Genomic DNA, 26,210 nt, shown 5'->3' with positions numbered 1-26,210 from the left:
CAAAAACTTATCTTAGAATTTGTTATTCAGCTGAAGAAAATACATCAAGCAAAAAACCTAAAGACTGTATTAGCTGAAAGGAGTATTCTCCTTGCCAGGGAAAAATAATAAAGAATAAAACAAGTGCAAAGAATGTGACAGGAAGAATTGAAACACAAGATTTGGGGTGAAAACAAGCAAAACACCTCAGCTCTGGAGCCAGGCTGGGAGAGCTGGGGGGTTCCCCTGGAGAAGAGAAGGCTCCAGGGAGAGCTGAGAGCCCCTGGCAGGGCCTGAAGGGGCTCCAGGAGAGCTGGAGAGGGACTGGGGACAAGGCATGGAGGGACAGGACACAGGGAATGGCTTCCCACTGCCAGAGGGCAGGGATAGATGGGATATTGGGAAGGAATTCCTGGCTGGGAGGGTGGTGAGGCCCTGTCCCAGGTTGGGCAGAGAAGCTGTGGCTGCCCCTGGATCCCTGGAAGTGTCCAAGGCCAGGCTGGAGCAACCTGGGCTAGTGGAAGGTGTCCCTGCCCACGGAACAAGGTGGCCTTTAAAGTCCCTTCCAACCCAAACCATCCCATGATTCTGTAATTCCATAAAACCGGAGCGGCTCAGAAGTTGTTCAAACAACTGGAAAGAATGAACTGTGGATCCTTATGAAATTTTTCCCACGAAAATTTGGGACTGCACAGCCAAGGCCAGGCCATAGAGCTCCGGTTGCTCCGCGGAGGTTGGAAACACCTTCCACATGACACCAGCCTACACGTGGAGACCCCCAGAGCTGTGACAATCCACAGCTTCCGTGGCCAAGAGGAGACAGGAGGGACACCCAAGGGATGAAGCTGAAAGGGAAAAGTGGAAAATGCACCTCTTCAGGCGTGGCCACGAAGTTGATTGCGGTGTAGTAACGATCGTCCTCCTGGGACAGGCTGAAGGTGAACTGATAGTCGATGAGGAGAGTGTCTGTAGGGAACACAGGGACACGGTTATCCCACCTCCTGGAATAAAACAACTCCTGCAGAGCAAGGTATGATGTCACTGAAGGGATTTTTGGACAACTAGGAGTCAGCACGCTGCCAGGAACAACCCCCGGTCTGGGTATGATGCCACACAAGGGACAAAAAACCCTGGAGGGGGAAAGAGGTGGCTTGGATTTGCCAGACAACAGCTGGTCTGAATGGAAGTTCATGCCTAAATATTGTAAAAACAGACCTAGACACTGTAAAAAACGTGCCAAGATATTGACTTTTCCAGCCTGCAACACCTCCATGATCTAAAGGGATAGCAGGAAAATTAAAGGGATGTGCAATTCCCACTAGGCAAGGGACAAAGTTCCCCCCGTGACACGTTTCTGTGCATCAGTGGACTTTACTGGGAGGACTTTTACAGAGCAGCTGGCTGTTTAATGGATTTAGCTCCCATCTTGCCTGGAATACCTCCCACCCAGGCATTCCAGCAGCAGTTTTTGGTCTGCCTGGATGTCCTTCCATGCTCATGTTTGCTTGGGCTGGGGGATAATCAACAGCCAGTTTTGGGGATGCATCCACCAGTCTCAGCATCCTTATTTATACTGACATTTATTACGACTTGAACACCATATTCTGACTTGTCCACACTCCTGAAGTTGTGCAGGAACATTCCAAGCAATGAGGAACAAGAAATTATAGACCAGGTGCTATTTTTCTCTCATTGCCTCCTGGAGATCCCCTGTGGATAGAGAAAGCCAGACAACCTGATGTCTATCCACAGTGGAGCACCAGGAAATCTTCAGGGAATGAAACCAAGCCAGACTGGATCCATACAGCACAAGATTCTTCCTGCAAGAGTTGGAATATTCTGCCTTTTCCCTGTTTTTTCTGTCCATTTTACCAACCCTGCAACGAATCTGGTCATCCTTGCACAGAGATTGTCATGAGGAGCCACCAATGCCCTCGTTTGGCCACAGGAGCAGAACCCAAATTAGCCAAAACCTGCACGTTGGATCATTTCTGTGCTGGACAAACCCACCGTTGGGGACTTCATGGAATTCAGGATTCCATCTCTCCACCCCTGCCAGGCTGCTGCTCATTGCTAATATTTGCAAACACAACCTGGAGAGTTTCCACCAAGTAAGTCGAGTCTTGGCAAAGGATCTTCTGGAATTGCACGGGAATCCAACTGTTCCATTCCGAGGAAACGTGGCAGTTTTGAAGCCCGTTTTAACAAGAATTTAAAATAAAGAGCATTTTGCACTTATAAAAATTCTTTGGGTTTTATCTATTTGAGAGTGTTCTCCAAAGGACCAGATTTCATCTCAGTCACGTGAGAAACATCCAAAACTTTGTTCAAACGATCCAACCATCACAAGGACCTTATCAAGAAAAGCATTTTCATTCTCTTTAAACAATACTTTTCAGAAAAATTAGGCTTTTTTCGAGCTGTTTTTCAGTCCTTCCCTTAATCCCCCATATTTTAAACACAGGCTAAGACAACTGAAACAAAGTATTTTAAACTTCAAGCACATTTTTTATCTGCAAACACAGTCCCAGGGGTACTCACAGTAACACGTTCCTTTGAGAGGATTTCCCTGATATCTGTTTTCGACTTCACACCTAAAAAAGAAAACACATTTTTTAATAAATGGATTTTTTTTTTTGGTAGTTTTATTTATTCCCAGCCACTAAAATATCAGAAAACACAACCTGTGCTGATAACAGCAATGATTAAAGATCAATGTCTGAGCTGTGCTGGGCTCGAGGAAGAAACTCCACGTTCTCTGCGAGTTAAACTCGTATGGGATAAAAAATGAAACATAAAATTCTGGATATCAACCTTTGCATCCACTTGGTATTTATTAGCTCTTCACAAAGCATGGAACTGGATTAGCTCAGTCAGAAACTAATTTCCATTTACATTTATGGCTATTCCAGGATCTCTCCGACAAAAGTTCGCTCGCGCGAGCGACGCTTTCAAAAATAAACCTGGCAATGAAATCCTCTGGAATTAAATTATTTCCACTAACATTGCACTAAAAGCATTTCTGTTTTGTTACAGAGAAACCTCCAGCAAATTTGTTGCTCTAAAACTGCTCCATTAAACCGCCTGAATGTCAAAGACTCATTTTCAGGGATATTTACGCTCGCCCAGCCCAGGGAGCACAGGCAGTAAAATCCCCCAATTAAAGAGGAACTACTGAGGGAGAAAAAAATGTGGAGCCAGTCCAGAGGAGGCCCTGCAGATGCTGCCAGGGCTGGAGCCCCTCTGCTCTGGAGCCAGGCTGGGAGAGCTGGGGGGTTCCCCTGGAGAAGAGAAGGCTCCAGGGAGAGCTGAGAGCCCCTTGCAGGGCCTGAAGGGGCTCCAGGAGAGCTGGAGAGGGACTGGGGACAAGGGATGGAGGGACAGGACACAGGGAATGGCTTCCCATGGACAGAGGACAGGCTTAGGATTGTTGTCTGTGAGGGTGGGGGGGCCCTGGCCCAGGTTGGGCAGAGAAGCTGTGGCTGCCCCTGGATCTCTGGAAGTGTCCAAAGCCAGGATGGAGCAACTTGGGATAGTGGAAGGTGTCCCTGCCCATGGCTCATGGAACAACCCATCTCATGGAATGAGATGATCTTTAAGGTCCCTTCCAACCCAAACCATGCTGTGATTCCATGTATAGTTTGGGGGGTGGGCACTTCACTTCTCCATCCCTTCTGTGTAACGTTCCCAGCTGAAATGTTCTTAAAAACGGAATTCTTCAGGATCCTTCCAGACATCCCCCAGGGGAAGCGCAGCTGGCTGCACCCTCAGAGCAGTCACTGGACCATCAGCAGGGAGACATGAGCAGAGACACCAGGAACAGCACCAGGAAGAAACAGAGGGAGGGGTTCCATGCTGGGAAAAAGGGGGGACTCCATGGTGGGACAGGGGGGTTCCAGGGTGGGACAGGAGCGTTCCATGGTGGGACGAGATTGTTCCATGGTGGGACAAGAGGGGGATTCCATGGTGGGACAAGATGGTTCCATGCTGGGACAAGGGGGTTCCATGCTGGGACAGGGATTGTTCCATGGTGGGAAAAGATTGTTTCGTGGTGGGACAGGAGGGTTCCATGGTGGGACAGGGATTGTTCCATGGTGGGACAGGAATTGTTCCATGGTGGGAAAAGATTGTTCCATGGTGGGACAAGGGGATTCCATGGTGGTACAGGGGGATTCCATGGTGGTACAGGGGGATTCCATGGTGGGACAGGGAGGGTTCCATGGTGGGACAGGGAGGGTTCCATGGTGGGACAAGGGGATTCCATGGTGGTACAGGGGGATTCCATGGTGGGACAGGGATTGTTCCATGGTGGGACAAGGGGATTCCATGGTGGGACAGGAGGGTTCCATAGTGGGACAAGGGGGATGTTTCTTGGTGGAACAAGGGAAGTTCCATGGTGGGACAAGGTGGTTCCATGGTGGCACAGGGGGATTCCATGGTGGGATAAGATTGTTCCATAGTGGGACAAGGGGGTTCCAAGGTGGGACAAGGTGGTTCCATGGTGGGACAAGGGGGGGATTCCAGAGTGGGACAAGGGAAGTTCCATGGTGGGACAAGGGAAGTTCCATGGTGGGACAAGGTGGTTCCACGGTGGGACAGGGAGGGTCCACGGTGGGACAGGGGGGGTTCCATGGTGGGACCAGCACGACTTTCTGATTTCAAACAACAAAGAAACAAACTCACAGCTGGCACTCATCTCCTTTTATCCCCTTGGTGGTGCAGAAGCACTTGCCGGTGTTGGTGTTGCAGACGGACGCGTGGCCGTTGCACTTGCAGGCTGTGGAGCAGAGGGGGGAGAAGACACAACACTGAGCCAGGCAAGAGGAACAAACTCGACAGCAATTAAGTCCTTCAGCTGCCAAACTGAGCTACACCAACAATTAACATGCAGATGAAAACCCATTTGGTGCTCTTTGCTTCCCTTTTGTGCAGCCAAAAATAGAACCCTGCGTCAAAACACAGCGAGCGCGGCCCCAGCACTGATGTTTGTAGGAAATCATCACCTGACTGAGATTTTTAGCCTCAAAAATTTATTTAACTTCCTCTCCCGTTGACACACGGCAGTGGGGATGTCATGACTGGCAAGGGGAATAATGTTTGGAGAAGTTTTGGGCTTGCTAAGACACCTCAGCCAAACTCAGAACTCTTGAGAGAAGAGTTTGGAAATTAAAGCAAAGCTGGTGGGGCTTTTAGGGCCTTTTCTAGAAATAAATAAATAGGAAAAATAATATCTCAATAGTCCTATTGAGAAAATAACATCCTTATCAACAGTGTCAGCAGAAAACATCTGGTGCCAAGAAGATGATGTCCAAGTTGGAATTTGGGGCACACTCCCCAAAATATTTTAGGATAACTTCGAGATTAATGTCAGGGGGTCGTGGTTTAAGAAAATCAGCACAGTTCTGGACTTCCCTCAGGCTTAGGGCCTGCCCAAAACAGCCCAGCTTATATAGAGATAGACCCGAGTTTGCTGGAGATTCAACCCAAGGTCCCACGGTGGGGACACACGGGAGATTTACTTCCCAAAAACGCTCCTGGTTCAAACTAAATGCTCATGTTGACACACTTTGACACCTTTATTCATAAAGGTGGAGAGGAGGAACATAAAAAACAAACAAACAACAAAAACCACCAAAAAAACAACCTAAAACCAAATCAACAAATTGGAACAAAACCAACACAACCAGTTGTCCCGGATGTCACGTGGAGAAGAGTGGAGAGAACAACTTTTCAGCCTTTAAGGAATTGTTCTCCCAGTGAAGGTGCATCCACCTGGAGCTGTGCACGGGAGAGGGTACAAAACAAGAAAGAAAAAAGTGCACAAAGAGAAAGTCCCTTGTTTATGACCCCTGAGCTTGCTGGGAACAGGCTGCTTTAAGGTCTAGAGCCTCCTCGTTAAGAGATATAATCCTTCTCATTAATGTGGTACTCAAGGTACCAGCAGATTCTTAGACACCAAGTCCCCATCCTGAATATTCCTGCCAGCTTTTGACCTTTTTTTAGGGCTCCTTTTTGATGTCCCCTTTCTTTCTGTTGGCACATAATGGAAGAATATTGTATCAGGGACACTTAATTGTGCCTCTCAGAGGTGGGTGAGTGGTTTCCTAGCAGCAACACGGAGCAAAATAGGAAGAAGCATAAAGGCTTATTGTGGGAACAAGGAGCCTGAATGAAAATTCGACAAAATAATTGTCTTCTGTGAAGGGAAACACACTTTTCATTAGTGGCACTTAAAGAAAAATAAGCCTCAGTACTGCTGAGAATGTCTTGTACTTTCTTCCTCCTGCTTTGCACGAGGGAAGCAAAACGATGTCAGATCAATATTCAACACGAACACACATAAAATTTCTCCTAATTTTTAAGTTCCATGCTGTTTAGAGGCAGATTGCAGCATCTTGAGCATTAACATTAATGTTTCCCCCCCTCCCTGCTCTTCAGCCTCGTGCTTATCAAGAAGCCTGAACACTCAAATATCTCCATTTACAACAAGAGAATCTATTTCTTTATCTGTTTTCCACCAAGCCTACAACTAGAGATTATTTACTGAAGGGTTGGAATCTGCACAAAAAGACATCTTCGAGTGGTTTTTCAAAGAACTATGACCCTGGGAAACAAACTGTGGATAAAATGTACTGGATGTCCTCACTGGAGTCTCCAAATGGCCACTTCCCTCCAGAGTCAGAGATGCCAGAGCAGAAAAGCCAAAATTTTTTGGAACTGGTTTTTTGCCTGTGAATGCTGGTAAGAGTTTGATGCAGAACCACCCCATGATGACTCTCCTTCCACCTTCTCCACAAACCACAGGTCACAGAGTCATTCAGAGATGGACACAGGGATCTTTACTCCTCTTCCCGCATTTCTGACATCCCAGTTTCCCCATGGAAACACCATCACCCACCAGCCCAAGGCCATTTTTCCATCCCACGTGCTCTACCTGCCCTCCAAGGCCTGGGGGAGCCCTGGGAGGGAGGGAACAGGCAGGACACAGCACCAGCAGCTCCTGGGCCACCAGCAAAGGCTCCATGGAAGTGTTGGGAAGCGCTGCCGCAGCCACAATCTGATCCCTGGCATAATAGAGCCTTCCCTTGGCTTGCAAATAACGTCCTTATCTCCCACCAGCATATTTTCATGGGGAACTTTAATCAGAGAATTCAAAAAAAACCTCCTGAATGCAGAGAAAGCACCTTGCAGCTATTTTTACATTTGATGTGCTGCGTTTCCTGCCCTTCCTGATTAACACTCCTCGACTTGGACACCTCCTAAAAGCAACCTCTGAGCAGTGATTTACCTGCCATTTAGGCATTACCTGCCCAGCTCTGCCAACACCAGGCATGGGATGTAAACAATCCTTTCAGGGAAATAACTGCAGCTTGTCAACATTTTTCCAATACAAAGGGATATAACCTTGTGTTGCGATTTTTACAGGGGTACCTAGTGATGGAACAAGGGGTGATGGCTTTAAATTACAAGAGGGTAGGATTAGATGGGATATTGGGAAGGAATTGTTGGCTGGGAGGGTGAGCAGGTCCTGGCACAGGTTGGGCAGAGAAGTTGTGGCTGCCCCTGGATCCCTGGAAGTGTCCAAGGCCAGGCTGGAGCAACCTGGGACAGCGGAAGGTGTCCCTGCCCACGGGAGGGGGTAGAACTGGATGGGCTTTAAGATCCCTTCCAACTCATTCCATGATCCTATGGATCACGATCCTAAGGATCCATGATGCCTCACACTATCAGTGAGTGTGCAAACACAGGGATATTTTTGTGTCAGGTTGGAATGTACAACAACCATCTCCAGCACGGATGGGACCGTGGGCTCTGAACGTAGAGCAGCACAAAACATGGCTCACAAATACACAAAAAGAGTGGAATCAGCACATTATTAATGGGAAAGGAAGGAGGGATGTGGCTCAGAGGAGGGGGGGAAGCAGGAGATGGCTCTGCAGCCCATCAGGCAACCCTTATCTGAACAATTCCCCTCTGGAAAGCTTTCCACTGAGCAGAAATGACTGATGGGCAGGAGTCACCCTGGCTGCATCAGACAGGATGATTTGCTCTCCTTGGCCTTTCCCAGCCTCCTGCTTCCCTCTCCCTTCTGCCTTCCCCATAAATAGCGTTAAATCACAGCAAATTAAAACCCCGGGCCCAGAGCGCCGGAGAGCAAAGCACTTGTGCCATGAGCTGCTGTTCCATCAGATAAGGACTGAAAGCTGCTCCACAGTCCCTCAACACGTTTTCTAATTTGTTTTTCGGGCATCTGGATGATTTCAGCCTGTCATTCATTACCTCAACAACAAACTGTTTCGGGACAATCCTTGCGAGGGAGAGTCCAAAGAACTCGCTCTCCATCTCCACACGCACGGAAAAGCAACACCTTCCACCAGGCACGTTGTGATCCAGTGATTAAACTGAAAGCTCAGGGAAGGATTTTGTATCTTCTCAGGCAACTCGGCCTCAATTTATTCATCCCTGCACTTCAAATTATCTCCACCCGAAATGAGTTTACGAGTATCAGCGGTGTTTAATCTGCCAGATAATGTCATGAAATCAAGTGTCAGAAACACCTTCTCCTTTGTACCTGTGTTGTAAAACCCTTTTCTCTAAGGAAGGCAGACACATCCCTGTATTATTTCCCCCCCCTGCTTCCAGGAATCTGCCCACTGGGAAGGTTTCTGTAGCCCCAAACATCACCACCTCGCTCTTGCTTGGGGAAATAGGATGTTCATGTTCCACCTACGGACTCTCCTCTTCATCCAAGAGGTCGGTGCTACTCCCAGTAAACACATTCAATGAATATCCAAGGATTTTCTACTGGATTGTCTCCACACTTGAAAGGAGAAACTCAAACTCTTCAATGTCCACTCATTAATCACCTTCACCTCCTTCTTCCAGGATGGCTGCAAACCACCCACACTCATTTCATGGCAGCACTGCCACTGCTCTGTCACTAGCACTGGGATGTCTGTTCTACCTTTCCAGCCCTATCTCACTCCACCCAGTGATATTCCATTAGCAGAATCCATGGGGATGGTGCTGTTTAACATCTCTGCTGGTGACAGGGACACAGTGGGATTGAGGTACCTCAGCAAGTTTGTTGTGACCCTGAGATGTGTGGTGTGGTCACCAAGATGTGTGGTGTGCTCACGGGCTGCAGGGAGGGGATGGAGCATTCAGGGGGAGCTGGACAGGCTGGAGAGGTGGGAATGTGGGAAACTCATGACTTGTCCTTTCAATAAGGACAAGTGCAGATCCTGCACCTGGGTCAAGGCAATCTCAGCACAATCACAGACTGGGAGAATAGATGTAGAGCAGTCCTGGGAGAAGGATCTGGGGGTGTTGGTGGGTGAGAGGCTGGAGACGCCTCAGCCCAGACCCCCCATGCCCTGGGCTGATCCCCCATTGTGGGAAGCAGGACAGGGGGGGATTCTGCCCCTCTGCCCCTGTCTCAGCTGAGACCCCCCTGCAGAGCGGCTCCAGCCCTGGGAACAACAGCACAAGGACGTGGAGCTGCTGGAGAGAGTCCAGAGGAGGCCCCAGAGATGCTGCCAGGGCTGGAGCCCCTCTGCTCTGGTGCCAGGCTGGGAGAGCTGGGGGGGTTCCCTGGAGAAGAGAAGGCTGCAGGGAGAGCTGAGAGCCCCTTGTAGGGCCTAAAGGGGCTCCAGGAGAGCTGGAGAGGGACTGGGAACAAGGCATGGAGGGACAGCACAAGGGGGAATGGCTTCCCAGTGCATAGAGGGGATATTGGGAAGGAATTGTTGGCTGTGAGGGTGGGGAGGCCCTGTCCCAGGTTGGGCAGAGAAGCTGTGGCTGCCCCTGGATCCCTGGAAGTGTCCAAGGCCAGGTTGGACAGGACTTGGAGCAACCTGGGCTAGTGGAAGGTGTCCCTGCCCATGGCAGGGGGGTGGAATGAGATGATCTTTAGGATCCCTTCCAACCCAAACCATCCTCTGATTCTGTGATTAAGGCTGAGTAAGAAGCCCCTTCCCTCACAATCTGCACATTCCCTCTCACAGCTGGATTCTGGTTTACAACTGCTCTTTCCATGCTACAACACCAAAAAATTCACAGCAGCTCCAAACAATGTCACGAGGCTGAAGGGCAAAACTCCAAGTCCTACATGTTCATTTCTCAATATTAACTATGTTGGCCTTTCAAGGAACATTTTTTCCCCACTTTGTTAACTGGATCTCGCACAGCTTCGTGCCAAAGAGTCCCACAACGCTTTACAAACTCGAAATGCAATTTTAACAGGGTTCTCCTAATCCTCCACTGAAATGTAGCCAAGCCCTCAGCTGAAACATGGGCAGCCTTTGTGAAGCAGACAATTAGAACCATCAACACACACCACATTAACCAAATGGAATAGAAGGTGGGACTTAGATAAGCAGAAATCCGCTTGAGACAGAGGGATTAACGCTTTTCCTTCCCAAAACAGGCTCATCAAACCCTACAACACAGCCCTTTTTGCACTGTGGTCACATCGGGTTTACAAAGGAGGGGGAAAAAAAAAAATCATCGTAAAAAAAAATCAGGAATTTCATCCGGCACTTTGAGAGGCTTTGATTTGGAGAAACGAGGACTGAGCCTCGCTGGCAGGAGGGAAAACACGAATTATGGGGATGTAATTCCAGTGAACATAAAAGAGGAAAGAGCAAAGAGTGGGAAAACATCAAAGGGTTCAGCGCAGGGCAGATGGGAGGCGGCACTTACGCTGACACGTCCCCCCGTTGGTGGGATCCCCGTAGTAGCCAGAAATACAAGTTTCACAGTGTTTGCCTGTTGTCAGGTTCTCACATTTCTCACAGATGCTCTCGTTGACACACTTGCTGTGCCCGTTGCACTGGCAGGCTGGAAAAGAAAAATAAAAACAAACAGGAAAAATGATGACAATTCTGGCCCAAATTTAATATTTGTGCTCAAACGGACCCTCAGGAGAGTCTGTTGTGCAGAGGATGAATTAAACCTTTTCCTACATCTTTCAGAGAGGTTAATGAAGTCTTAGTGATCATACACGAGCTAAAAGAGAGGTGGGCATTGAAAATCTGGAATTAAAAGCAATAGATGGACAACTGAAGTCCCAAACATTAGAGGCACGTTGGACTGGAAGCTGCTGGTGGGACGGGTGACAAGGAATGGGGAGGGGAGTGTTTAGCAACAGCACAAGTCACTTTTTCCTGTAGGTTTTGGGTCAGAAACATGAGTTAAAAATCGCCCTGAGCGTTAATAAGAGTTAAATCAACATTAAAAGGCCTTTCTTTCACACAGAAACGCTGCTTCTCTTTCACTTATTGAAAAACGAAAAAAACAAAGAAAAGTGAAAACCTCAGTAATGATTTGTGAGGAAAGGAAAAACGAATAATTAAATCTTCCTGCAGCAAAGCTCTGCAGCTCAGCTGCATCTCCAGCTGCAATTCCTGTTTCCATGCTCTCCTACTCATGGAGGGAACACAGACCCAAACAGGTTGGAAAACTCTCTCCCTTCGCATTTAATTGCAAGGTTGGCCAATGAAAGCCTGGCCATTTACCTGGGCACTGGATGAAGGACCAGCTGTAGCTGTTCTCCACAGGGCACATGCTGACATTGAGGACGGGCTCCAGGCTCTGCTTCCCTGTCGGGGACGGGCTCGGCATCCTGACGGGACCCCGGAAAGAGCCTTCCATGCACTTCCCCTTCCCGGTGTTGCTGGGATCCGTGCACCACCCACAGCCAGGCTGCTCCAGGCAGTGAGCACACGTGCAGTAGCCTGAGCAGTTCTCAGCTGCAAAACAACCCCCAAAAAACCACGAAATTAGGGAATAAACCACCACCCCGAGGCAACGACGGACGCGGGAACCCCCGCGGGGCTTTTACGACCTCAACATTTATCTCGCCCAATCCATCCATATTTATCCTGATATTCCCAGGAATATATATCCATATGTTCATCCCTATCAACACATTTATTCCAGAATCCCAGCTAACAAAGGTTGCATTCATCAGTGAGTGATAAAACAGGCCCCCCCCCCAGCAGGTTTTCTGAACCATTACACAGCACCCGCTAAATCCAGAGGTTAATGTTCCCTCCCCAAAACATCTCCCGTTGATTTACAAGGGATCAGATGAGAAAATGAGCCATCTGGAAGCAAAAGCTAAAAAAAAAACAGCCTGTTTACTCACTTTGAGTCCCTTCCTACCACATGTTTTAGCATCACACGCTATTATTTCAAGCACTTGCCTGAGTTGAAAAGCACAGAACACAAACAGAGAATAAAAATTCCACCCTTTAACCCTCCCTTTCTCTAATGGAGGATGGATTTCAGGGGTGACAAACCCTTCACACACAGAAAACTTCTTCTATTCCTTTGCCCAGATCACCTTAAAAAAATATTTTGTAGATTCTTGGTGCAGCAAAGTGAGCAGGTTTTCTGTCTTTATGTTTAAATTGATAAGATCTGCCTTTAAAATAGGACAAAATGTACTAGAAAAATGTTGTTTTCCATTATTTCAGCTTACTCATCTCCTGCCTGATGCTTCCTCCAACTTTTGACCTCTGGCAAGAGGGGAAGTTCATTACTCTACTGTTTGACTGTTCCTGAAACCCATTTTCTTCACCCTTTATTTTGCAACACTTTTGAGTTACTTGCTCACACTCAGCTCGTAAAGATTTCAACATCGATAAAATAACTTCTAAATCTTCATTTGTTTTAGATTTTTGGGGCTCTTTCACCCCAGTTGGAAAAAAAATGCAATATTCCAAAGCACCAGAGATCTTGGTCACCAGAAATCTTGGCCACTTTTACCTAAAATGGGTAAAAAAATAAATCCTTTCTTTAAGAGAAGTTTAAAATTTCTGGTGTGGGGCTGTAAGGAGACAACACTTCAGAACAAAACTCTTCTGTAAGCCCTCATTTGGATTTTGATAAAGATTTCAACATAAATAAAATAACTTCTAAATCTTCATTTGCTTTTAGATTTTTGGGGTTCTTTCAGCCTAGTTTGAAAAAAACCCCACAATATTCTAAAGCACCAGAAATCTTGGTCACCAGAAATCTTGGTCACATTTACCTAAAATGGGTAAAAAAGTGAATTAATTCATTAAGAGAAGTGAAAAATTTCTGATGTGGGGCTGTGAGGAGACAACACTTCAGAACAAAACACTTCTGTAAACCCTCATTTGGATTTTGTTAAGACTTCAGCATAAATAACTTCTAAATCTTCATTTGTCTTCGATTTTTGGGGCTCTTTCACCTCAGCTTGAAAAAAAATGTGATATTCTAAAGCACCAGAAATCTTGGTCACCAGAAATCTTGGCCACTTTTACCTAAAATGGGTAAAAAAATGAATCCTTTCTTTAAGAGAAGTTTAAAATTTCTAGTGAGGGATTGTGAGGAGACAACACTTCAGAACAAAACACTTCTGTAAACCTTAATTTGGATTTTGTTAAAGACTTCAACATAAATAACTTCTAAATCATCATTTGTCTTTGATTGCTGGGGTTCTTTGACCCCAGTTTGAAAACAAACCACAATATTCTAAAGCACCAGAAATCTTGGCCACTTCTACCTAAGAGGGGTAAAAACTCAATCATTTCTTTAAGAGAAGTTAGAAATTCCTGGTGTGGGGCTGTGAGGAGACAACCCCTCAGAATAAAACACTTCTGTAAACCCTAATTTGGATTTTGTTAAGGACTTCAACATAAATAACTTCTAAATCTTCATTTGTCTTCGATTTTTGGGGCTCTTTCACCTCAGCTTGAAAAAAAATGCGATATTCTAAAGCACCAGAAATCTTGCTCACCACAAATCTCGGCCACTTCTATCTAAGAGAGGTAAAAAATGAATGATTTATTTAAGAGAAGTGAAAAATTTCTGGTGTAGGGCTGTGAGGAGACAACACCTCAGAACAAAACACTTCTGTAAACCCCAGTTTGGGTTTGACAAAGACAATAATGGAATCATGGAAGGCTGGAGGCACCTTACAAACCATGGAGTTCCAACCCCCTCCACAGGCAGGGAATCTTCCACCGGACCAGGTTGCTCCAAGCCCATCCAACCTGGGTTGGATTCAGGGAATTTTAAGCACAACCCACGAGCATCCTGAAGACTTTTAGCACCAAAACACCCCCCCAGGATCCCCCCTCAGGCCCCAGGGGTGGTGACTCACGGGGGCAGCTGCTCATGGTGTACCACTCCATGCACTGGCCGTAGGGGAAGGAGGCCACGTAGGCGTTGGAGTCCACGCACTGCTTCATGTTGCTGCACCACATGCACTCGGAGCTGCCGCTGGTGCACTCCCCGCAGGCCGAGCGCAGGGCACAGGGAGTGCGGCACTGCTTGGCACTGTGGTTGGCTAAGGAGGGAGAGAGAGGGTCAGTTCCTCACCAGGGATAACCACGGAGTGCCTCGGGTTGGGAGAGACTGTGGAGGGTCAGCTCGTTCCGACCTCACTCCCAGCCGTGGGCAGGGACACCTTCCACTAGCACAGGTTGCTCCAACCTGGCCTGGGACACTTCCAGGGATCCAGGGACAGCCACAGCTTCTCTGCCCAACCTGAGACAGGGCCTCACCACCCTCACAGCCAACAATTCCTTCCCAATATCCCATCTATCCCTGCCCTCTGGTAGTGGGAAGCCATTCCCCCTTGTCCTGTCCCTCCATGCCTTGTCCCCAGTCCCTCTCCAGCTCTCCTGGAGCCCCTTTAGGCCCTGCAAGGGGCTCTCAGCTCTCCCTGGAGCCTTCTCCTCTCCAGGTTGAACAACCCCAACTCTCATCCTGTCTCCACAGGGAAGATGCTCCAGTTCCCTTATCAATTTTTTGGCATCCCCTGGACATGCTCCAACAGTTCCACATCCTTCTTATGTGTCAGGGGCATCAGAAACCATTCCATGAACCATCGAATCCCAGAATGGTTTGGGTTGGGAGAGACCTAAAGATCGTCTTGTTCCACCCCTCTGCCACAGGCAGGGACACTTTCCACTATCCCAGGTTGCTCCAACCTGGCCTTGGACACTCCCAGGGATCCAGGGGCAGCCACAGCTTCTCTGGGAATGCTGTTCTGAGTGTTGGCTTTATCTCTCTACAGGTCTGCTGATGTTTCCCCAGTGAAAGGTCGGGAAGAACCCCCACATTTCACACGAGCACACTGGGACCTGTTCTAAGGGATTTGATCAGTTCCCCACATCAAACAAGCCCTGAGAGCAGAACTAACTCGGGAGTTTTCAGTGTGAGCCAACACTTTATCATCTGTTTCAAGTGACTTCTCAGACTAAGTTATAACTTAAAAAAAAACCAAGTTAAAGCTTAAATCAAAGTACACCGAGTAAAAACACACAGAATTTGGAGTTCAGGTTCACATTCGGGATCTGCATCCTGCACATCCACAAAGAACCATTTCAAGTGGTTCTCACTTCAGAATTTTATGTAATCAACCAACTTTCTTACTACTTAAAAAGAGGCACTAATTGGTATTCAGAAATAATCAGCTATAATGGAGAATGAGCAGACCAAGCCATCTGAAAAGATATGCAGTTCCAACAAAGCTGGAAGACTTTTCCCAAAAGCAAATAGCTTTTTTTTTTTTTTTCCTCCAAGTTCTCATATCTCCAAAGTGTCCTGCTCAATTAATTTCAAACTTTGATAAAATCCTCCTCTGGCTACGGAGCCGGGGAGGGGAGAAAGGGGAGTTCAATTGGAAAGTAGCTTTTATTTCTTTATTTTATTTTATTTTTTTTTTAAACAGGAGATTGCTCCATAGCATAATTAACCTAAATGTCACATCCAGGTATGCGACGGAGAGAGAAAAATAATTAAAATCATGTTACTTCAAGTATTTTACAGTTGAGGGTGTAAATGTTGAGCTATTTTTAAAATCTCCACTTCCTGCACCAAGGAACTGCACGAGATACTGGTTCAGAACCACTTTTCTTTGGCAAAGTCAGGACGCAGGAGGTTTAAAATGTGATAAATCGGAGGGGTTTTTTTTTGTTTCTCCAGGAAATATAAATCAAGTTGGGTGTATATAAATATAGAATATTTATATTTTTTTCTTTTTTAATATATATAATATAAATATAAATCCAAGGGGGGTGTTTTCACCTGGCCTTTCGCAGATGCTGCCGTTGAGCTCGTCGATACACGTCGCCACCTTCAAGCCCTGCTGGGATGGCTCAGCTAAATAGACACAAAACCCAGCATCACTGGGCTCCTGGGGAAGCCACTGGACCAAGGTGTCAGTGAAAGGGGACATGTCTTCCCAGCACCAGTAGGACACGTTGATCTTCCTCAGGCCGACCCACGGAGTCAAAGTTTTGGGCTGGGAAAAGAGAGGAGCAGGTGAAATCTGAATTAGTGTATCAACACTAATTAAACTAGTAAATATAACTTCTTACGAAATCTTAATATAGAGATCCCATAGCACGACTATTTCTGCTGGTAGTGTAATTTTTGGCACACTTTTGTTTTGGGGAGAGGCACTTGAGCTCTGTTGGTATAATATGTTATTTTACTGCTGGATGATATAAATGTGACTTACTTTAAAATGATTTTATGCACTTTTAAACCTTAGAGCTGCAGGTACTGGTAGCAAGAGGGTTACACAGCACGTTGTGCCAACGCCAGCAGGTTTTCTTGTTATGACTAAACACCTTAAAAAGGGAGTAACTTAAAACAGGAGTAACTGCAAAGCAGAGCCTCCCTCAGCACAGCCACTGATGCTCTGCTTTGTTCTGGTATCACTGACACCTTTTTTTTTATTCTTCAGTGATTCAGGTCCTCTCTTCCTTGTTACTTCTCATGATGTTCCCATGGGCTCTCCTCCCCACTTTGTCCAAGTCCCTCTGGATGGCATCCCGGCCCTCAGGAGTGTCATCAGGTTGGAAGGGATATTAAAGACCACCCAGTTCCACCCCCTGCCATGGGCAGAGACACCTTTCACTAGCCCAAGTTGCTCCAACCTGGCCTTGAACACTTATAGGGATCCAGGGGCAGCCACAGCTTCTCTGCCCAACATGGGACAGGGCCTCCCCACCCTCACAGCCAACAGCTCTTTCCCAATATCCCATCTATTCCTGCCCTCTGGCACTGGGAAGCCATTTCCTCTTGTCCTGTCTCTGCCTCCCTGGTCCCCAGTCCCTCTCCAGCTCTCCTGGAGCCCCTTTAGGCCCTGCAAGGGGCTCTCAGCTCTCCCTGGAGCCTTCTCTTCTCCAGGGGAACCCCCCCAGCTCTCCCAGCCTGGCTCCAGAGCAGAGGGGCTCCAGCCCTGGAAGCATCTCCAGGGCCTCCTCTGGACTCTCTCCAGCAGCTCCACGTCTTTGTGCTGTTGTTCCCAGGGCTTGAGGCAGCTCTGCAGAGGGGTCTCAGCTGAGACAGGGGCGGAGGGGCAGAATCCCCCCCTGCCCAGCTGCCCAGGCTGTAGGATCAGCCCAGGATACAGTTTCCCACATTACAAGCATTCCACACCAATATCCCCTAAAACAGGCTCGTAGTCTCCTCAGACTCACTTTTCAAAGGACACCATAAATAGGAAAAAAACTCTGTAAATTAGTTTTTTTCTCCCCAGTGTAAGGATTTAAACATGTTGCCATGTTTCTTTAGGAATTAACTCTACACTGAACTACTGGGATATCCAGAAACACCTGGAGCTGTCAGAACCAGGTACCTTGACAACATCCCAGGCTTGGTTTCCTCTTTACAAAAGATTTAACAAACAATCCTGCTTAAATTACACTTTACCTTTCCTTGTCTAAATTGACTCCACTCTAAAACACTGCAATTGTTGCAATTCCAGTTTAAAACTACAAAGGGAATCAAAGCAGGCAATGTTCTTGTTTCGACAGGGGAATACTTCTCTTAAGTACTGAAGCACGTTCTCCCCTGAAAAGCAGCAATCCCACTGCCTCCAGCCTCATTTATCCTGGATAAAACTCTTCCCACAGCGGCCTCTGGGACCCAGGAGTTGTTACTCTGATGTGCCATGAAGTCCCAGCAGTTTTCCAGCCCAAGCCAGGATTTTAAGGACGCTGCCCAGCATCGTTCTCCGTCAGGGCTGTAGCACCACCTACACAACCTGCCCTGAACATTCTCTGCTCCTCCCAAGGACTGGAAAAATACATGTATTTATTTTATTGATGCATGAAGAGGGACAGATTCCAATTCACTTCTCCCTGGCTCCGACAAAAAAAGCACCTGCCACTGAATCCCACGTAAATAACTCCAAATAAGCCAAGCGGCTCCGTGGGATAAGGAGGTGACATTTTAAACAGCTGCTTTTCTGAGCGGAATAAATAAGTTCCAGAGCTTTACATGAAACACCTCCAGCGCCCCAAAGGGACCTTTATTTATAAAATATTGTGTACAAGTCAGGAGAGGGCTCCTGCTGCAGCCCTGGATCCCACCAGGGAAACACGGGGGGTGATTCCATTACAGAAAGTGATACCTCTGAGGCACCGGGTGTGTTTATATTTATCCTTCCCATTTACATTCTCCACAATCTCGGCTCAGAATCACCCAGAGGGTGCATTGAATTTCAAAAGGAGATCAGTCCTTTCGGGTTAAGAGGCATTTCTGTTGTGTACAGAGCACACAATACCCCGGCAGGGACCTCTCCACAGGCAGAGTTTAATTACTCAGGGGGCAGAAAAAAAGCGCTCACCGAGGACTGGATCTTCTGCAGCTCCTTCAGGACAAAATCCACCTTCTTCTGGGTGGTGAGGGAAGCCAGCAGAGCACCGTTGGATCTGCAGGACAGCTTGGCATGGTCATAGGTCTCCTTGGCATTGGTGATCTTCAGGCAGGAGTTGCCAACCAAGTGCCAGTTTGTTCCACAGATGTTTTCTGGGGAAGGGAGGAGAGAGAAAGTAAAACCAGAGACACAGTGACCTTCACAGCGTTCAGAGGGAAAACCATGAAAGAACATAAGTCCAGGTGGGCAAGAAGGCCAATGGCCCCTGGTCTGTGTGTCCCAGCCCTGTGCTGGCACTGCTGAGGCACCTCCAGCCCTGGGAGCAGTTCTGGGACCCTCAGAGAGGAGAGACATGGAGGGGCTGGAGTGTGTGCAGGGAAGGGAACGGAGCTGGGGAAGGGTCTGTTCCCTTCCCCAGTCCCTCTCCAGCTCTCCTGGAGCCCCTTCAGGCCCTGCAAGGGGCTCTCAGCTCTCCCTGGATCCTTCTCTTCTCCAGGGGAACACCCCCAGCTCTCCCAGCCTGGCTCCAGAGCAGAGGGGCTCCAGCCCTGGCAGCATCTCCAGGGCCTCCTCTGGACTCTCTCCGGCAGCTCCACGTCCTTGTGCTGTTGGGGGGACTCAGTTGGAGCTGGGGGGGCTCATCCTGGAGAAAAGGAGGCTCAGGGGGAACCTTCTGGCTCTGCAACTCCCTGACAGGAGGGGGGAGCTGGAGGGGGCGTCGGGCTCTGCTCTCAGGGAACAAGGGACAGGAGGAGAGGGAATGGCCTCCAGCTCTGCCAGGGGAAGTTAAGTTTGGATATCAGGAAAAATATCTTCCCTAAAAATGTTGCCAAGCTCTGGCACAGCTGCCCAGGGTAGTGTTGGGAGTCCCTATCCCTGGAAGTGTCTGGAAAATGCAGAGGACGTGGCCCTTTGTGCTCTGGTTTGGTGGGATGGTGGGATTCAGTCAAAGGTTGGACTTGATGATGATCTTGGAGGTGTTTTCCAATTTTAATGATTCCATGAACCCTTCTACTAAAATAAAACCTACAGCCCCACCTCAAATCAGTCTGACTTACTGCTGTGCCCAGAACTAGTGAGGAGCATTGACCTTCCTCCCCAGTGGAAGGGTTTCAACACTCTCAGGGAAGGGTTGCCACAGGTTTTTAGGAATTTACTCTACACTTAATTAGTGGGATATCCAGTGTATTCCCTTGTTATTATCCAGCAATATTCCCCTGTTAAATCCTAATACTGGAGAAGAAAAGTTGAAGTCTGACACCAGCACTTAGTTACCTGCAGTATGTAATCAAAGCATTTATTACAATGCTGAAGAGTAAAATCATTGTAGGAGAAAGAGGAAGAGAAACCAAACTAGTATTTTGTTGATGGCTTAAAACCACTTATTCACCCACAGTTTCCAGGGGACCTTTTTAAAGGCAGGAAAGGGTCGTTGTGCTCCTGTCCCTGGCATGAACTTCCAGGATTAATCCCTGGCTCATCTCGAGCACAATCCCACTCCTGAAGAATTCCTTACGCTCTGTGGTTCATTATTTCCCGTACAAAAAAACCCTGGGGGGCATTTCCAGTGGGAATTTAGACTTAACAGACTGAAAAGCTCTCAAGTGTCAGTTTTTCAGATGGGCTTTTTACACCCATCATCAAGTCACCCCCTTTTCTACATCAAATTAAACACACCAAGCTCTTGATCTACCTCATTAAAAGATGTTTTTTTCTCACTCTCATGGCTCTGATCCAAAGTCTCCTCGATTTTTAACTCTTCCAGACTGGCAAAACCAGACCTGGACACATCCAAGCTTATCACAGTTCCTGGGGGAAGGTTTTTCATGCCCATTAAAATGTCCTGTCTGGTGGGGTTTTTTTCCCCCCTTTCTCTATATTTTATTACCTGCAAATGTTAATCACTGAGGATCCTGTATTTTTTTCCCCCCAGTCATTAGGATTAAAAAAAAAGTTACTCCAAGGGGACTAATAACCAGCTCCTGTGAGCTCCACTGGAAACACCCAAACAGGAGAATTTTCCTCTAACACTTCAGGTGTTACTTGCCTAATTTGTCCAGTATGTGCCATTATGCTTTTGCACCAATTTAGTTCCCCAAATTAAATAGCATGCATTATTAACTCTAATATCTTGCAGAAGCCTATTATCAACAGCTTTTATCAAATGGAAAGGGAGAGATGAAATACAGCCTAATAATTACACACATGATCACAGCCCTCTTCAGACAATTGGGACTGAAAAAATATTCCAGCAGATTTGATGGATTTACCAGAAATTAAGTTTCATGCCAGAGCTGGTATGATTAAACAACATTATTTACTCCAGTCTAGCACTAAAAATTATAGATTTGGGGAGTGAAAAAGATAAAAATGAACAAAAAAAACCCCTCAACAACTTGAATTTGGAGGGTTTTTTTCTTACATGACTACAACCAGTACCTACCTGGCAAAGCAATGCACTCCTGATTCCTGGGCTCCCACTGGCAGTTTTGATCCATGGCACAGCTTTTACAGCTTGTCTTTTTGTTACAGTAATAAGCAGGATTATCCTTGGGACAATTGTCATAGAGAGTAATAGGAACCTAAAAAGAAACAGCACAGGGGAGACTTTTTCCCATATCCAACCAATGGGGGATTTAACAGCTGTGACTGCAACACTAAACATCCCAGTCCAGCCCTATAAAGCCATTTATATATATATTTTGGATATTTATGTATCCAAAAGCTGCATGGCTGGGTATCCCAGATATTCCCCCAAGATACTCCCTGACAGGTTTTCCTCCCTAGAGCTTCTACAAGAGAGGGTTAATTTGTTATTTTTTTAGGGGAAGCTCTGTTGGTATCAAATTTGAAATATGATTAATGAATAATCACATCATTGTGATTCACACCTCTGCCTCTCCCTATGCCCACAGCCCTCCTAAATCCACTGGAAAATCCCACGAAAAACCCTTGGATCAACTTAAAAAATCCAAGCATGTAGCACTTTGGAGCTAAGGAATAAGGAAACAAGGATTATAACACCGATAGACAAAAACATGGGGGCATTTGTTATTCCACAGGGTAAATTTAAAGCAAGGAATATTCAGATTCCAGTACCTGCTCCTCTGTGCAGTTGTTGTGGGCTGGGATGCACTGGTCAGAGCACCACTGACAGCTGTTGGTGTTGGCTGTACAGCTGTAGCAGTCTGTAATCTGATCACATTTTTCATTGTCTACAGCTAGTAAAGAAAAAAACCTGCATGACCAAAAACAGGCATTTCCCGACAGAGCTCTGAGAACTTGGTTATTTAAAGCCAAAGAAACAAAACCTGGTTATTTACAGCCAGAGAAACAACCAAAGGGAGGAGGATTTGCTGTCAGCAACTAAAATCAGGGACTTCCATGGCATTGGACTGGTGGAAAATTGCATTTATTGGCATTTTTAGCGTCCAAGGAGCCCTAAAACATGCAACCAGAAAATGCAGCACGACATGAACAAAGACATGGATGTTCAGATATTCCATGAGGACAGTGATTGTTTCCCACCATCTTCCTGCAAGCCTGGCCTTGGAGCAGAGCATTTCCATGCCAAGCTTGGACGTTTCACTCATCTTTCCAATCATTTCTTGCCAATAGATTTGTGAAAATCTATTGTACATTGAGAGCCCAGCAAAGCAATGTCCCCTCACATCAGTTTCTATTAAATAATTAAAGGATGACAATCTATTACAGATTCAAGGGCTGGATAATTCAATGAATGCATCAGGATCGAGTTGTTTTAAAATTATCCTGAGGGAAAACACAGGAATCAGACCTTAAAACATTCATTCATTTTGTCCCTATTCACAGAATCCCAGAAGGGTTTGGGTTGGAAGGGACCTTAAAGATCATTTGGTTTCAATCCCCCTGCCAAAAAATAAAGTAATTTTTCCTAAAGTTGCTCCTGAAGTTATTCCTGCTGCCTCTCTTGAAGAGCACAGGGTAACTCCACCAGATCCAGATGCCCTTCCTTGCCCCGTGGGGCTGATCAGGGAATTGCTGGTTCTCCAAAGGTCAATTCTTGGAGAAAATATTTACAGTGATGGTCTAGGCCTGATTCCTGGTTGATGATGGAAAAAGTAAGTCCAAGCAGCAAGACAGGAAAAAGATTTCATGAACAGCTTCAGGAATGAGACATGGAAACACCTCCAGGACACCTGGTCAGAGGAAGGACTGCCGGGCACATATGGAAGCGCAACCACAACTCAACCTCATAATGGCACACAACCAACACATGGCAGGCCTTGGAAAGGGGAAAAAGACCCTCCAGACACGTGGGAAAGGGGGATGGAAGGAATGTGGCACATACCTGGTTTGGGAGGACAATCCTCAAAGACCTTCTGCTGCTGCTCCAGGGTGGCATTTTCCCACGGGATGCAGCGGGGAGGGTTGGGAGCCCACACACACCTGACCCCGGGCCCTGCCCGCAGGCAGGACGACTCGTTGGCAAAAGCCTCACATCTCTCGGGGGTGAACTTCAGGATGTCACTCAGCAGGAGGCTGTTGAAGCCTCCAAAGACGTACATGGTGCTGGAGAACATGGAAGAGGAGAGAGAAAGACTCGCGGGTGTTTTCGCGGCCCACGCGCCGGCTCCGGGTAAACGGGATTTAAGGTCTGAGGGAGGTGTTTTATTACATCCCAGAGTGCATAAATCCAAATAAATAGCTCTTGGTTAAGGGAGGCACTAAAGAAAAGGTCAGTCCAATTTCACTGTTTCAGAGAAGCCACAGAATCTCAACAGACTCAAACCCATCCAAGGTCATGGAGTGACCTTCCCCTCCAGCCAAAACTCTGGGAGGCACCTGGGAGGACTGACCCGATGAGACCCAAAATTTGGGATCTTTCCTATAATTTGCAGTGGCAAGAGAGGGAGGAAGGCTAAAAATCTGGGAGATGGTATCACAGCATTAAAGCAAAGTTCAGGAACTGGGACAAAACCTTTTGGTGCTTTGCTGTCGCTGCTCTGCTGGCACAAAACCAGTTTTCATGGTTGGTATCAACTGAGCAGAGTCATCGTGTCAGCTAAAAAAAACCACCAAACCAACCCCAAAATAACAGAATACTTTGTAGGAGAAGGGGTGAGGTTTTTAAACCTTCTTTAGGATCACAACTGCCTCAGGTAAAACATCAAGTTTTATTAGTTACATAAAAATGTCACTCGAAAATTCCCTGTGAATCCAAGTTTGTAGGCACAGGTAAAAAGACAGAGGAGAAGGATCAAGGCAAGTTTTGGTTCAATAATGAGTATTTTTGAATATGACTTTTATGCTATTTTAGGACTCCTATGAAATAAAACTTCTCACAGTTGGTTCCACAGGCATAAATAGAGCAATAGCTGTTCACCTGAAAGCAGGGATATCACTACAGTGGGTAAAGCTTAACAGCTGGAATCCCACTTAGGATTTTCCTTAAATATTGGACATCACATGGCTGGGAAAGAAGAGCCCCACAGGATAAAGGTGTGTAAACTGAAACACGGACAAACTGAGATACCACGAGGCAAAGGAAGGTTTGAAGAAGGGTGCACTGACAACTCCTAAGTAAGAAATGTGAAATGAATTGGAAGGAGCAATTATGAAATAAGGAAGAAACAGAAATAAAGAGGAAATAGGAATATACATAAAAGTAGGGAAAAGGAATAGAAATATGAAGAAAAATCAAGATATTGAAAGAAGGAAGTGAGCTGAGACAGTTTAGTGAGTTGAGGCAGTTTAGTGAGTTGAGGCAGTTTAGTCCAGGGAAAGGCTGATGGGAACGGGGGGATACTGAAGACACTACAAAAGTGAAGAGCTGAGAACTTTCAGAGGTTCAGAGAATCACAGGATGGTTTGGGTTGGAAGGGAGCTCAAAGATCCTCCAGACCCACCCTCTGCCATGGACAGGGACACCTTCCACTAGACCAGGTTGCTCCAAGCCCCGTCCAACCTGGACTTGGACACTTCCAGGGATCCAGGGGCAGCCACAGCTTCTCTGGACAAGGCAGTTTGTGCCAGATCCTCATCCCTCTGGTCTCAGCATTCCTGCCCTCCCCGTGGGGGGTGTTTATGGAGGTGTGGAATGTCTCTGTCCTTACCTGTTGTACAGCACAGCCGAGTGTCCAAACCTGTTCACGTCGTGGTGGAGCCCCGGGCGGGGAAGGACCGACCATCGATCGCACGCTGGGATGGAAAACATTCATTTCAGAAACATTCCAAGGATAATGAACAGGACAATTACACAGCACAGTCCTTCCTGGAAAACCCCCAAAGTATCTGGGATCTTCCAACAAAGACATTGAGGGGCTGGAGCGTGTGCAGGGAAGGGAATGGAGCTGGGGAAGGGGCTGGAGCAGCAGGAGCAGCTGAGGGAGCTGGGGGGGCTCAACCTGGAGAAAAGGAGGCTCAGGGGGGACCTTCTGGCTCTGCAACTCCCTGACAGGAGGGGGGAGCCAAGAGGGGCTTGATCTCTTTTTCCTGGTCTCTTATCCCAGGGAACAGGACAAGAGGAAACCGCTTCCCTCCTTTACCAGTGGAATTTTTCCCCGTGTAACAAGTTCAGTTTTTATCTGTTTACACGTGAATTATTTGCAGTTTTGCCCCGAACCAGCATCACTGAGAACAGAGGCTTATCTTACTTTTTATTTCCATTGCAATTATGCTCCTAGAGGGCAGATACCCATGCTTTTAAAAACATTTCTCGCTCATCACAGCTTAGAGATTTCGTGGCTGGTTTTCCTTTTTTAACACAACGTAGGATTATTCCTTTTTTTTTTTCTATTAGCATAACATTTGTAAGTTCTGCCTCGTTTTTTTTTTTTAACTTGGTTTCTCAGGTAATTTTTTTCCTTTGGGCAGTGCATTAAAAAAAAAAAAAAAGGAAAAACAAGCTAAGAAACATCCAACCCACTGAGCAAAGGAACAAAGGCAGGAAAAGTCAGTCCAATTCATGTCACTTAAAGTCCACAAAGGGAATGGGATCACCTTGGGGACCAACGTCCCAGAGGCACTTGGATGCAATTTATGCAATTAAGAGAGAAAAGTCAATCTGCTGTAAAGATCCACAGAGCCCTCAAATACTCCAAGATGCTTTAGTACAAGATAAAACTGTTGTGCCATGGACTGAACTTCTGGGAGAAAAAAAAAAAAAAAGCCCACAAACCAAACCAGTCCATGAGGGCAAAGAAGAACAAACTTATTCATTTTTCACCTAATTAAATAGGAGAACTGTTGGATAAAACAACAGATCCACGGCAATTTTGTCCAAAAGTGCTGAGAAATGAAAGACAAAGTGCCCTGTTGGATTTAATCCTTCAATGAAGTGTGATTTTTAAAGTTTATTTTTACATGTCATCTGCTCGATTTCCAAAGAATTTAACCTATCCCAGCATCGTTCCCAAGCCAAGAATGCACCATTCCAATTTTTTAGCAGGAGACTTCAGCAAAATTGGACAGCAATTTGCAATTTTTTAGCCATCAAGTTGCGTGTCATGTGAGGCCAAGAAACATATTTTTCTAGATTAACAGAAGGCCTGGAATGTTTTGCTTTCTAAGCTTCTTTCCCATCTTTAACTCAAGAGTA

The 26,210-nt window shown here is 46.7% G+C and overlaps 1 protein-coding gene across 3 annotated transcripts in view; it reads right to left on the bottom strand.

Annotated features, from left to right (window-relative positions):
- ATRN (attractin) overlaps positions 1-26,210 on the bottom strand; it is a 152,856-nt gene that overhangs the window by 68,829 nt on the left and 57,817 nt on the right. For all 3 annotated transcript variants that reach the window (XM_027660483.1, XM_027660482.1, XM_027660484.1), the window contains exons 11-22: positions 24,727-24,811; positions 22,962-23,182; positions 21,731-21,852; positions 21,075-21,213; positions 18,602-18,783; positions 16,048-16,264; positions 14,117-14,302; positions 11,499-11,732; positions 10,684-10,821; positions 4,663-4,756; positions 2,521-2,573; positions 851-945 (exon numbers count right to left, since the gene is read on the bottom strand). In XM_027660483.1, coding sequence (XP_027516284.1) covers positions 851-945; positions 2,521-2,573; positions 4,663-4,756; positions 10,684-10,821; positions 11,499-11,732; positions 14,117-14,302; positions 16,048-16,264; positions 18,602-18,783; positions 21,075-21,213; positions 21,731-21,852; positions 22,962-23,182; positions 24,727-24,811 — 1,766 coding nt within the window. The remainder of the gene's footprint in view (positions 1-850; positions 946-2,520; positions 2,574-4,662; positions 4,757-10,683; positions 10,822-11,498; positions 11,733-14,116; positions 14,303-16,047; positions 16,265-18,601; positions 18,784-21,074; positions 21,214-21,730; positions 21,853-22,961; positions 23,183-24,726; positions 24,812-26,210) is intronic.

Source organism: Corapipo altera, unplaced genomic scaffold (genome assembly GCF_003945725.1).
Source record: "Corapipo altera isolate COAL_440 unplaced genomic scaffold, ASM394572v1 295, whole genome shotgun sequence".
NCBI classification, from domain to species: Eukaryota; Metazoa; Chordata; class Aves; order Passeriformes; family Pipridae; genus Corapipo; species Corapipo altera.
The sequence above is the reverse complement of the archived record's forward strand: the minus strand, read 5'-3'. Positions and strand labels throughout refer to the sequence as shown.